Below are 14,319 nucleotides of genomic sequence, written 5' to 3'. Positions count from 1 at the left end.
CGCTACTGTCAATCAAACTATCGTGGGAGGGGCCTGTCTGTGTGACGTCACACAGACAGGCATCTGAGATCGCCTCGATTTGAGAAAGGGGTAAAGATTTTAGTAGATTAACAAAAAACCACTGGGTGGATTTTTATCTTTTTAGGGTGGTTGTGTACACACACTGCCAGTTCAAACAACTTGTAAAAGTGCATGTAGCATTATAGGACCCCTTTAACTTCCATTAGTTGTGCAAAGTGGGCGGAGCCAGGGAGAAAGTCTTCAGCTGTGTGTCCAATAAAAGAGCCTGATTGTGCTCCTGTAATTCTCTGGGATATACAAATACAAGAACTTCCTTTGCCCAAATATGGTATTGTTGTTGATATGAATGAAACTAAACGTAGTACACAAGCTGAACAATCTGATAATTCACAGAAATGTTGCAGCTGCATTGTGTCGAGTTGAGTCTCTGCTTCATATGTGTTTGTTCATGTGCTGTCCAAGCCAGCATGGGACGGGGAGGAGCGTCTTTGATATGATCTCTTTATAAATAAGACTCAGTCCAGTGTACTTCACTGTAAGAGATGCTGGGAAGAGAGGAAAGTGCATTTATGATGGGGTTGTACTGAATAAAAAGAACCTGATTTGCTTTGGAAGATAAACTGGGGCGGCACTTGGCTAGAAGAGTTCAACTGCGCATTTCTCCCACACACTTGTCTTTGAAGTGAACTTCGGAGAGAACATTTTCCCATTCTCCCATTTTAGTAGTCTGTTTGAGAGTCAGGCAAAGATATATGTCATTGGGCTGCAAACACACACACACACACACACACACACACACACACTAAGAGATCAAACAGCATAGGTGTTCATAACCTGTCTCCACTACTTCTGCAGTCCCAAGGCCCTGATTAGTCCATGTAGAGGGTTTATTCCTCTTTTGTCTTTATCTGCAGAGTTAGTCAATTGATTTGTGTGTTCAGAAGATATCGGGACACATACTCCATTCTTGTCTTTCTTTGGCCTCCCAGTAACCCCCCTTATAAACGTAGATAGTCTCTCCCGTCATTTCATCTGTCCTCTGGTGGAACCACAGCGGCCTGTAACCCTCAAAGTCCTGTCCTGTAACACAAAACAACAATAAAATCACCAGGGGCCTCATTTATAAAATACTGCGTAGAAAGAATCCTAAATTTGATTTTACGATCATTTCTCAAAGTGCGTACGTGTGATTCATAGAACGAACGTACGCACAGAAAACGTGCGTACGCCTCTCTTTTAGATGTGAAATATATAAATTGCAAAGATCTTGAAATTGTGCGCAGCTGAACAGTTTCAGATCTCCGCCCTGTAAACAATGTCTAATTAATGTCCTTGACTTATAAAAGAGCACCTGACAATGTCCAAATCTTTTACAAGCGGTAAGAACGGCTTATATTTCCAAAAACCTGCAGCACTCGGGCAAACAAAAGTGCGTACGTCTGCTCAGACCCTGACGTGGCGCTAAGCTCTTTTCCACGTCAAAGACCGTTTTTATAAATATGAACGTTGCCGTGGATTTTTGCGTACGCACACTCTACGATCAAATCTGTGCGTACGCACGTTTTATAAATGAGGCCCCAGGAGAACAGTCTTAAGATCAGTCTACTGGGATTGTTCTGACTAAACTGTGGCACAAAAGTGGAATTTATATTTTCATGGTTTTCATTCACAAAAAACCTATACCAACCAAATGTCACAGAATACCAAAATGTCACAGAAGACCATATTGTGTGACCTTGGACTTCCCCTCACCTTCGTCTATGGCCTTGCTGGCCTCAGCTTCTCTCCTCCTCCTTGTGGCTCTCTGTTTTTCCTCCAGCCTTTGTTTCTCTACGTTGGCCTCGTCCCAGCGTCCCGCTTCCATCAGCTGCTGGTCTGGCCTCAGCCTACTGTCTGTCCAACACACACCCTCCTCTTCCTCATTCAGGGTCAAAGCCAGAGAGGAGAAATAGTACATGTTCTCAGCATTCTCTCTGAGAGATAGAGAGAAGAAGAGGAAAATGCACAAAAAATCAGAGAATCTAACATTATAATTTGTTGAGATTAAGTTGGTAAGTAGGAAGTGAAGAAGGTAGTTAGTTCTGCAGGTAGGCAGTTTTGGTCTGTCAGTAGATATGTTGTTTAGACTGTAAGTAGTTTGGCAGGTATGTAGTTAAATATATACCAACATCCTCGCAAACTAACTACCCTCCCCTAGCAACACCATACCATTTTGGATGCATTTAGATCCAAAATGCTTGGCTTGGTCTCATGAGACCAGAGTATGGATTCCCAGAAGTCTATGTTTTGTAAATATGGGCCTTGGAAAAGGCTAAATGAGTTTATTGTGCTTTGGCTACAGTAGGAAGTTACATTTCACTTCTCTACATGGCATCTTACTTAGTGAGATGAAAGAGTCACTCTTTTCATAGCTTTTGCCAGCTCTGAGACCACTTAAAGGGGATGTACTCATTTATGCTGAATACTGTAGTTCTTCAGATAGTCTGGCAGGTAAGTCTAAGGTAATGCCTTAGTTCAGTAGTTGGTTTGGTAGGTAAGTAGGTAGTCAGGAAGGTAATTCTGCAAGTAGGTAGTTTAGTCTGTAGGCGGTTTGACAGGCTAAGTAGTTAAGTAGCTACCAATGTAACTGCAAAATTAACTACCTACCTACTGAACAAACTACCTTTAGACTTAGTTTGATATGTATTTAGTCTGGTTTGTAGGCAGGTAACTCTGCCTATAGGGAGTTAGTCTGGTAGGAAGATTCAGTCGTTTTGGTCATTCGTTTAGTTGATACGTAGGGTCAGTCAGTCTGTAGGTAATGTGGCATGCGGTTTGGTTGGTCAGTAGGCAGGTGATAAGTTAATTTGATTGGTAGGTAGTGTGGTAGTTATGTCAGTAGTTCACTTAGTATATGGAAGTAGGCCTGTACTTTATTGATTTTTATGTGGGAAATTGAGTGGCATTAAAAGTTAGATATTAATACCAGACATCAATGGTGTGTGTCTTACGGTAGAGGGTATTTCTTCCACAGCAGTTTGGGTGTGAGCGTCTGATAGACAGTCTTCTGTTTGCCCTCAGAGCTGCTGCTTCCTCTGCTACTCTGCACAATCTTGGCACTCTCCATCTTGTCGTCCCATGTACCTGACAGGATGTAGTGGGCCTGGCCGTCACTGTCCTTCACCACCCCTGTGACCTTACAGTGGAAGAACAAGGAGAACAAGGGTAACAAGCTCTGGGGTTGAACTACAGAAGCATGAAGAAACAGAAAGAGGGCAGAGGAGGATAGAAAGATGGACAAACATTCATAAAGGGGTCACATCTGCTGTCAGTATAACTCACACATGAATCACAGTGGGAAGGACAGGAAAAAGGACAGGGACAATTTAAGTCTAAAACATACCTTTCGTGGGACTTCTCTTGAAAAGTAGCTGTATGGAGAGAACTTGAGCTGACAGGTCTCTTTGGTCCTGTGGTTGACTATATCAATATCTCCTGACTGAAACAAAGAAAATATGAGATGAAAAGAGAGAACTACCTACTATTAAATCAGTGGTTCTCAAAATCTGCGGGGTCACAGAGGTATGATGTGTTTTTCTTCAATAAAGTCGTATTTGATATTGAACAGAAAAAATGTCTTAAGCCAAAAGAGTGATTTTTTTCAGGTAAAACTTAACTACTGCTAATACAGTTGACTGCATTGTTCAACTGCCAAACTGTTTTTTCTCATTTTTAGTCTTTATTTTTTCAGAAGAGGACATCAAAATTGAGTAAAACTAGGTCCTACAAACAATATATTCTACAAGCATGGACCTACAAGCAATATATTCCCCTTGACATTTCTAGGCTTTGAATATTTGACAAAATACTGGTAATCATAGAAATGTAATAATGTCAGAAGTTCAACCTGATCAATCCACAGTTTGCCCACAATGATGTTGTGCACGGTGGAGGTGACTTTACGCCACACATAGTGGTTTCCACTCGCATGAAACTGTAGGTGGATTGCACCTGGTCAGACAGACAGAAAGACATCTTTCTAATATGGCATACAAATAATGTTAAGTCAAGAGAGAAACAGAATGAATCCTCTGTGTGACAATAAAATAAATCAGCATAAACAATGTTTATGGATTTTGTGCTACTTCATGAAAAAACCTTTTGTATATATATGTGTACATTTGTTTGTATGAAGAACAGTGAAATAGTGAGACAGTCAAGAGAGGAGAGGAGACTCACCCAGAGGCATGATGGAGAGGTATTTGCCACGGAACTTGCTAGCGATGGTAATTTCCTGCCACAGGGTCCAGCCTCGCTGTGACATCACATGATGAGCAGCTGCCGGTGGATGATGACTGACCTGAGAGATATAGGCCGAGTGCTGAATATAAAATACACCACTAGGGGGTGCTGTCTCTTTATTCATTCAGACGTGTGGATTTTCTATGTGTGATTCTGGTATTCACAGTCACCTTCAACCATCATTACCCTCCAACCACTCAACCTTGTATGAGAAGCATTTACAGTGATGGTTGAAGGTTACTGAAAATCAGTGATGTGACACTGTGTTATAATATATTACTTAACTTCTCATTTCTTTCCTTGTTTCTAAATTCCTAATTTATATGCTGCTTTCAATGCTAACTGAACTCAGCAGCAAAACGGTTTCTTGAGCACCAAATCAGCATATTAGAATGATTTCTGAAGGATCATGTGACATTGAAGACTGGAGTACATTCAGCTTTGCCATCACAGGAATTTAAAAAATACAAATAAAAATACTGTTAAATTTTTTTTTTACTGTTTTTACAGAATTTTTGATAAAATAAACACAGTTGAGTATAAGAGACTTCTTTCAAAAACATTAAAAAAATCTTATAGAGTGTCCTGTGCTAGCTGAACAACTGCTACTGAGGTGAATGTGAACGCTAATGGATAGCTTTCCTCATATATTACAGACCTTTTGACTCTTAACACCGACCTGTTCACAGAGGGAACGGTAGCCGAATTCTTCCAGGCGGTCCAGTTCATAGGTCTCTCCCAGGAGGGGGTTGAAGGGCTTGGCTGTCCGGTGCACTGTGGTGGAGTATGAGGAGACGGAAAAGGCTGCGACCAAACACATCTGCTCCAGAGAGTTCTCACAACGCGCCGCCTTATCCAGCAGCTCGTGGTACTCCAAATCTTCCGTCAAGCGCTGCAGCATGGACAGGGGCTCGTTGAAGTTCACCTGGACACACAGAGAGAGGAAGAGACCTTGGCTGTGTCCCAATTCTTCTACTACATATTGATGAGTATGTGGAGATACTACAATTGTCTTGTGACCACAGACCCATTTTACAAGTTTGTTTTGGAATGAAAAGTTTAGCATCTGGATAAATTTATTACATTAAAATACATTCTGTAGTAACTTTACTAATAGATTGCTATTTTTAAAGCTGGAACAGATTTAGCTTCGTATTCTTTGCCTTTTTTTCCAAACTTAAGTTAAACGAGAACTGTCACCAACTTCAATAGAGCAAGGGGCTGTGAACAATATTAGCTAAAAAAAAAAAAAACATAGTTTGCGGTCGGTAAGATATTTTAATATGTCTGTATGCAGCATTGAAGCTGCAACAAGTCTCTCATACTCACCAAGACTGCATTTATTTGATCAGTAAAACTGTAATATTGTGAAATAGTGGTGCTGTTAAATATTTTTGTAAGAACCATGATACATTTGTTCAAAAGACCAGCATTTATTTAAAATAATAATCTTTGTAAAATTCAAAATGTCTTTACTGTCATTTTTCATCAATTTATTGCACCCTTGCTGAATAAAAAATATTATTTTTTAAAAATTCTCACAGACCCCAAACTTTTGAACCGTAGTGTATATGCAAATAATATATAATCTGGCCACTTTTTGCTTACTGTTCTCAAAGAACAGCAATGCACTGATTCTAATCTTGCATTTAGGACCATTTTCTCAATATTTGATATCACTTACAGGCATTGGGATCTTAGAGAGCTCTTTGCCAATGCAATTCTTCATGATGCTCCACAGATTGAGCGAATAGTTGGGCTTCTCTGGGATCTGGGTCCGCCTCTTTCTGTGAGGCTGCAGCTCTTTGCCTGAAAAATCATTACTGCTCACAGAACACTAAAAAAGACAGAGACGAGAGTGTTTGTATTAAAAAAACATCTGAAATGTATGAAATGTGTTTGTGCTGAAAGACATTATTTGAAGGGCCTGAGTGCCCTTGAGGAACGTAACACGTAAACATTGACAGCTGACTGATGCTCCATCTGTCTCAGAAAGTGAGTCACCAAGAGAAAGATGAAACGAGGGTAGCAGATATCAGTTAATTAAGAGTTGGTTAATTGAGATAAACAACAGCTGTGAGAGTCTGTGATGAACAGACTACCCGAGGAAACATTCACAGTCACACTGAGTCTACTGGATCCTTATGCCACATGAAATACAGTGGGGTCCAAAAGTCTGGCCACTAATGAAAATGCTTCTATTTCACATTAGTTCAATAAAAAAAAAAAAAATGTCATTACAAATATGAAGCGAATTCCAGGCCCTTGTAACAACTGAATTTTAGTATTTCACAATGCCTTTTAAATTAGATTCTGAATCTGAGATTTTCATTGTTGTCTTTTGGATCCTAGTGTATATAACCTTTGTTTTCAGCTCTTGTTTCATGTCACACTCACATTGTCTTCCTGGTTCCAGTCACTGGGCTGTCCTCCGCTAGCACCACTGAGATTACACTGAGAACGCCTGCACAGACAAGAAAGAGAGAGAGAGAGACAGTAAGAGGATGAGATCCTACATAATTTAGGTACCATTTTCTTGCATTTGGCTTCTCTTATTAAATAAATAAATGGCAAGCGTTATCCTCCACTTATTCACAATGGTAATGAATGAATAGTGAATGCTTGAATATATCCACACAAAAACATACAATACATTTCAAAGAAAAGCATAGTCATTTTTAGGGCTATTCAATCTTAAATAATTATGTAATAGTTATAAAATAATTATTTCAGACATAATTATTCATAACTGCACATTTTACCAAAATAGTGTTAAAACATTGGTAATTCTCACCTCATCGTCATAATTTTGATTGGAATACATCTCATTTGGATGGGTGGTCAACATTCGGTTGAGTTCAAATATATTTAAATGCAACCAAAGCTCAAATTTGACCCAAAAATTATGCATATTCATATGGTCAAAAACTCCAGGAAGCTCCCATACTACTTTCCATTGGAACTTTCAGTCTGTTGTTCATCAAAGGTAGTGGAAAGTGACTTAAGAAATGTTTTGAATTAGACAAATTTTTAATAAAATGACTGCATTGAATTTTTTAACAACTATTTTTTTAACTCTCGTCAAAAAATGAAAATTCTGTCATAATGCGTTTACCCTAATGTTGTTGAAAAGCCTGTGACTTTCATTTTTGGGTTAAATGGGGATGAAGTTGACCTGTGTTGAGAGGGGTCCGTGGCAGTCACTGTTATAAAAGCAGGTGAGTCTTCCATGGCATCAAAATACTCTGTATCCTCATCTTCATCACTCGCTTCCTCTTTCCTGGGCCTTTCACTCACTCCTGTACACAAATACAGGCACAACAGTACCATTACATCAGTCATGGTGGTTTACCATGGTATCAACACGTCATGTCTCATAACTGAGCTCATTCAGTTCTGTAGTATTCATTTATGAATGATCAGGATGCTATAGGGGTGGTGGGGCTCCAGTGTCTCACCCTTGTCGGTGGTGGGTGTATTGGGCGTGTTGACAGCGTGCGCGGGGGCCTCTCTCCAGGCTCGTTCCAGGCTGTTGTGCTGCTTAGCTAGCTGCTCGATGGTCTCCTCTAGGTGGGTGCGCTGCTCTCGCTCATGCTGAAGTACTCGCTGCCATCTGCGGCTGTGGCTCTCTGCCAGGTCCAAGAAATCTCGGCACGCCTGCGCAGCAAGATACAAAACAGGGACTAAACATCGACACAAACACAGAAGCTTCAGGGGGGCTTGATTCTGCTCCTAAAGGTCAATCTCTGTGCAGAGTTTTGATTCAACCACATAGCTGAAACAGTAGAGCATGGTGTTAGGTCATGGGTTTGATTCCCTTGGAGTGCATGGACTGATATCATATACCTTGAATGCAATATAAGTCGTATTGGATAAAAGTGCCAAATGCTTAAATGCAAATGTTTTAAACCCTAATCAGACAAATCTGATCGAGATGATCCTTTAACCCTTAAACCCCTAAAGCATTATTGGGGCACATGACTCGCCTGTACTCCTCTTTGTTTTTCAAAGCTATTGTAGCAGTCAGCATCAAGGGCCATAGGCCTATATCATTATAAACAGGAGAACTTGAAGTTTCAGATTAGCTCATTTAAAGACTCAGTTTAACATTTGTTTTCTCTAGGAATGGATGAATTTGCTGGAATTTTAAGAAAATGCAAGCAACTATTTATTTATTTTATAAGTTTGGATTTTCTTTTTCTTCAGAAAGTTATACTTGGATGTTAAACATTTCCAAATGAAATTTGGTCTATATCTAACATTCCCTAAGCAAGTTATTGCCATTTATCACAATATTATTCTAGCTGTTTTTTAGTGAAAAACATATCTATTTTATTTACTGATAATATAGATATGTCCAAAAAAAGAGTATACTGAGTGCAACTGAACTAATAGTGCAAATGATCTTCACAAACTATATAAGAATTATTCACATAATATTACACCCAAAAGGATCGATCCCTTGGCTCCTCCTCACTGAAACACGTATCTGAGTCGGAATCGATTCTACCGGGATATCGCCTAAATTCCAATGCTTTATCCGATATGTAGCGTTGTTTCATCCTTGTTTACGGTTTGTGTTATGCCAACGTGCTCTGTCATGTGTTCTGCTGTGCTGTGTCAGAGTGCTTCTCATGAAAATCTGTTATTTTGTGTTTGTTTCCATGCATGCAAATACGCATAACTCACACCTACTTTCACTTTGCATTTGAAGATAAAAAGGAGAGGAAAAAAAACTTTCACTTTGCGTTTGTTGAAATTTCCAAAGAAGCCCAAAAGCTATGTTTATTGGTTGGGTAGATGAGAGTTTGAACCAATCTGGGCACGGGGGTGGGACTAAGCATCATGTTCCTGTTTGCCTCAGAGGAACAAACCGCATGGGTTTCTTTGAGGAATCAGTGCTGATCAAAACTTGATGACGTAACCACGTTCACTACAGAGCCTCTGAATGTGAATCCTCTTCATGAGACATTTTTTAAAGCATACTAAGTAAATTAGTGGTTCAAAAGTTATTAAACAATTAAGAACAATATTTATTTTTAGCCGCAGTGATTTACTGAAACACATTTTCAAATACAACTGAACCAAATAATCCTTTTAAATCTTAGATTTTTTAAATTAAAATATTTTAAATGTTAGAAAAAATGTGATCTAAAACAAGATTTACAACAAAAAATGACATACATATATATTTATAATTTCTTGTTGTAAAACTTTGTTTTAATGACGTTTCTACAGTACATATATACGTATATACACTCATAAACGCACACACACAATTTTTATATACTGATAATTATTTTATTGTACTTAAATATTTTAAAGGATTATGTGATTCATGATGTGTGGGATTTATACCTAAACACAGTATATATTAGTCATTTTAAAAATATTTTAATTTAATATGCTGTATATAGGGGTAAATACCGTATTTTTAATGTGAAAATATATTACCATAAGCTATAAATATATTTAAAAATACTATCGATTTCAGAGGTGTACAGCAAATGCTGCTTCCACATCCTCATCCTCTCTCTGTTTTCCCTCACTATCTCCATCACGATAATCCCGGTTCCCAATTCTCTAGGGATCTTATCTGTCCTCCTGCCGTAGGTGCCATGCACAGATTCACCTGTTTCCTCATTACTGCTCTGGTCTCCCTCATAAAAATGGTCCCCACAGGAAGAGATCATGGAAATACCTTCCTCTCTCTGTCTTCCTCTTTCTCTACCTTTCTTTTAGTTTTGTCTTTTGTTTATTGTTCTCATCGAAATGTCTGTGAAATGCTTCACAACATCTAAGAAATTATATGTGACATGTCTATGACAGAAATGTTGAAAAGATCAGATGAAATTGATCATGGGTCGTAGCTCTAGTGGTAAACTCAAAGCAGAAGTGAAAGTGTAAATCTGATGGACAGTGCACGTTCAGAAACACGCAAACATACAGACTGTCTTTTCCTCATTACTGCTCTGGTCTCCCTCATAAAAATGGTCCCCACAGGAAGAGATCATGGAAATACCTTCCTCTCTCTGTCTTCCTCTTTCTCTACCTTTCTTTTAGTTTTGTCTTTTGTTCTCATCGAAATGTCTGTGAAATGCTTCACAACATCTAAGAAATTATATGTGACATGTCTATGACAGAAATGTTGAAAAGATCAGATGCAATTGATCATGGGTCGTAGCTCTAGTGGTAAACTAAAAGCAGAAGTGAAAGTGTAAATCTGATGGACAGTGCACGTTCAGAAACACGCAAACATACAGACTGCCTATAAGCTGAGTCATGCTTTTTTTAGTTGAGTCTCGGACTAGCACTATTGAGTAATACAAGCATCTAAGAGAGGTTACTCTTGGTAAATAACACAGACACAAAACTGTCACATGATTGCACCCACAGGAAAAAGTTATTGCTCAGAGGTTGCTCTTTCAAACCTCGGCAGACTTATTTGAATTCACAGTTATGGTTTGGATGTAAAAAAAATTTCAGCAGAACTAAATGTCTCCATTTGCTCTGTATTAAATCTTGTTATCGAGGAGAAATAAGGGAGATTTAAAAAAAGGTTTTTCCTTTCTATAGTCAAGTAACTTTTATTTATATAGAGCTTTATACAATACAGATCACTTTGAAGCAGCTTTACAGTAATAATCAGTAGAAACAGGCTCAATGCTGCAAAATTATTCAATTAGGAACAAATAAATTCAGTTCTAATTCAGAAGACAATACAGTGTCATTATTCATCTCAATTCAATAATTCCGTGTTCTCATTCAATAGTTTTATATAAGAACTGAAACATGAAAACCTAGTAATTTTTTCTCCTACATATAGTGAAATGTATGACAAAAAGCATGTTTCTTTCTCATTATTAAGAATAATAACCCACACCACACATAGGTTTCACTAAAAATAACCACTGTAATATAACTCTTTGAGTTACCTGTGAAAGCATCTCTCTCATCAGAGCTCATCAATCACGTTAATAACTGAGACTACAGTACAGCCACAAAATCATTAAGGCAGCTTGCAGTCACAACCAATCATGTCTTTAACAGTGTCTCTGCCACTGGGTGAAACTCAGTGAAATCACTTGACTGTACTCTCTTCTTCATCTCTCTCTTAATCAATGACTCTTTGTCCATCTCCCTTGTCTGCTGTGGAGGCACAATGACACGACTAATCTGACTGACCCCAGTCTGCTGGATTTATCAGGAACCACACACTCAAAGATAACTGAGCTAAATTTTTTACAAAATAGGCATCAGTGTCCAAAATTCACACCTGCCAATGGCAGATAAATCAAGTTATAAGTTCCTGAAGTAATGCCAAAGTCATGGGTCCAATTTCCAGGAAATGAAAATACATATAGCTTGAATGCAGTTGCTTTGGATAAAAGAGTTTGCCAAATCTATTTTTTTTTAAATTGCACGGATAAAATAGTACATACTAAAAATATATATATATATTTTAAAGACAAATATTTTGACTAATATTTTAACTAAAAAAAGTATACCATTGCAGATCACAGTTTCACTCGCAGCATCATATGTACATGAGGCAGTCTCCATGTCCATGCACTTCATAAAAACACAAACATGTTGTGATTTTAGATTCTTATATTTTCATTTGGTGGCATTAATGCATGAATTTATGGGAAAACAAACAAACAAAAAATATTTAGGCCTCAGAGAAAAATGTCTGCTAGTCATAGTTTATTCAATAGACATTTGTTTGTATATCTTCATCTATAGAACTAAATGTCTCCATTTGCTCTGTATTAAATCTTGTTATCGAGGAGAAATAAGGGAGATTTAAAAAAAGGTTTTTCCTTTCTATAGTCAAGTAACTTTTATTTATATAGAGCTTTATACAATACAGATCACTTTGAAGCAGCTTTACAGTAATAATCAGTAGAAACAGGCTCAGTGCTGCAAAATTATTCAGTTAGGAACAAATAAATTCAGTTCTAATTCAGAAGACAATACAGTGTCATTATTCATCTCAATTCAATAATTCCGTGTTCTCATTCAATAGTTTTATATAAGAACTGAAACATGAAAACCTAGTAATTTTTTCTCCTACATATAGTGAAATGTATGACAAAAAGCATGTTTCTTTCTCATTATTAAGAATAATAACCCACACCACACATAGGTTTCACTAAAAATAACCACTGTAATATAACTCTTTGAGTTACCTGTGAAAGCATCTCTCTCATCAGAGCTCATCAATCACGTTAATAACTGAGACTACAGTACAGCCACAAAATCATTAAGGCAGCTTGCAGTCACAACCAATCATGTCTTTAACAGTGTCTCTGCCACTGGGTGAAACTCAGTGAAATCACTTGACTGTACTCTCTTCTTCATCTCTCTCTTAATCAATGACTCTTTGTCCATCTCCCTTGTCTCCTGTGGAGGCACAATGACACGACTAATCTGACTGACCCCAGTCTGCTGGATTTATCAGGAACCACACACTCAAAGATAACTGAGCTAAATTTTTTACAAAATAGGCATCAGTGTCCAAAATTCACACCTGCCAATGGCAGATAAATCAAGTTATAAGTTCCTGAAGTAATGCCAAAGTCATGGGTCCAATTTCCAGGAAATGAAAATACATATAGCTTGAATGCAGTTGCTTTGGATAAAAGAGTTTGCCAAATCTATTTTTTTTTAAATTGCACGGATAAAATAGTACATACTAAATATATATATATATATATTTTAAAGACAAATATTTTGACTAATATTTTAACTAAAAAAAGTATACCATTGCAGATCACAGTTTCACTCGCAGCATCATATGTACATGAGGCAGTCTCCATGTCCATGCACTTCATAAAAACACAAACATGTTGTGATTTTAGATTCTTATATTTTCATTTGGTGGCATTAATGCATGAATTTATGGGAAAACAAACAAACAAACAAAAAATATTTAGGCCTCAGAGAAAAATGTCTGCTAGTCATAGTTTATTCAATAGACATTTGTTTGTATATCTTCATCTATATTTTTTGTAAACATCTATATATTTTAATCGCTCACATCATTTACATCAGCGAGCATCAGAATACCATTCTTACATTTTGACTTAAACTATGTATTATGTTACAGTCCCTAATCAATTTTCAAGCCAACTCACAAGTTTTTTTTTTTACTCACCAAGTTCATTTTTAATCACATTTGGCACTTTGCAGGTGCTAATTTTGGACCCTATACAGAACATAGTTTAAATGCAATCGTATAGGTCTCTCCACTCTTGGCATCCCACTTCCACACAATCTGTACCTTTAAAGTCCACAAACAAAGCAACAAACCAGCACTTACCTGACTTCTGTCAGCACTAACTGTCCAGAGCTCTACTGTTAGAGAGCTCTGTGCTACGCTTAGCATGTGACTGTGGCTTCCTCGCACATTCATGAAACTACAGCTCCTCACCTTTAACATAAGCAACACTTCCACTTTTATTTTGCTGAGTGAGGCCCAGGGTCCCAGACTGCTCGTGACTTCAGGAAGAGTTTAGAGGAAAGAAATGCATGTGTGTTGTACATCCACATATCCGAGAAATACCATTTAAAATAGTTGAGGGTGAGGGAGAGCCATGTGATTCAGTGTGTAACATTGATAGATGGTTCACTGAATTAAGTGAAATTCAGTGAGATTCCCAATAATATTTCAATATGTCAAGAATCTAGATACATTTTTTACTTATAAATTTACTTTGGTTTTGTGAAACTACTAACATAACTACTAACACCTCTCTTATACACAAACACAGCAGCTCAAAAAAATATTTGGACACTTAAAGGGTTAGTTCACACAAAACTGAAAATTAGCCCATAAATTACTCACCCTCAAGTCATCCTAGGTGTATATGACTTTCTTCTTTCAGATGAATCCAGTCGGAGTTATATAAAAAATGGTCTTTGATCTTTCAAGCTGTTTCATGGCACTCAGCGGGTGTTGCATGCTTCAGTCCAAAACAAGTTAAATAAAAAGCGCCCATCCATAAAAAAAAA

General features: G+C 37.7%; 1 protein-coding gene across 1 annotated transcript in view; it reads right to left on the bottom strand.

Annotated features, from left to right (window-relative positions):
- Positions 1 to 203: 203 nt before the first annotated feature.
- LOC107726355 (oxysterol-binding protein 2-like) overlaps positions 204 to 14,319 on the bottom strand; it is a 22,441-nt gene continuing 8,325 nt past the window's right edge. Inside the window, exons 4-14 of the mRNA XM_016535898.1 lie at positions 7,761 to 7,959; positions 7,478 to 7,601; positions 6,700 to 6,766; positions 5,987 to 6,139; positions 4,982 to 5,227; positions 4,240 to 4,360; positions 3,908 to 4,011; positions 3,404 to 3,499; positions 3,012 to 3,196; positions 1,774 to 1,994; positions 204 to 1,101 (exon numbers count right to left, since the gene is read on the bottom strand). Of these exons, the coding sequence (XP_016391384.1) occupies positions 959 to 1,101; positions 1,774 to 1,994; positions 3,012 to 3,196; positions 3,404 to 3,499; positions 3,908 to 4,011; positions 4,240 to 4,360; positions 4,982 to 5,227; positions 5,987 to 6,139; positions 6,700 to 6,766; positions 7,478 to 7,601; positions 7,761 to 7,959 (1,659 nt within the window). The 3' untranslated portion in view covers positions 204 to 958. The remainder of the gene's footprint in view (positions 1,102 to 1,773; positions 1,995 to 3,011; positions 3,197 to 3,403; positions 3,500 to 3,907; positions 4,012 to 4,239; positions 4,361 to 4,981; positions 5,228 to 5,986; positions 6,140 to 6,699; positions 6,767 to 7,477; positions 7,602 to 7,760; positions 7,960 to 14,319) is intronic.

This window comes from Sinocyclocheilus rhinocerous, unplaced genomic scaffold (assembly GCF_001515625.1).
Source record: "Sinocyclocheilus rhinocerous isolate Xijiao unplaced genomic scaffold, SAMN03320098_v1.1 scaffold2050, whole genome shotgun sequence".
NCBI lineage: Eukaryota > Metazoa > Chordata > Actinopteri > Cypriniformes > Cyprinidae > Sinocyclocheilus > Sinocyclocheilus rhinocerous.
Note: the sequence above shows the minus strand (reverse complement) of the source record. Positions and strands in the feature narration are given on the sequence as shown.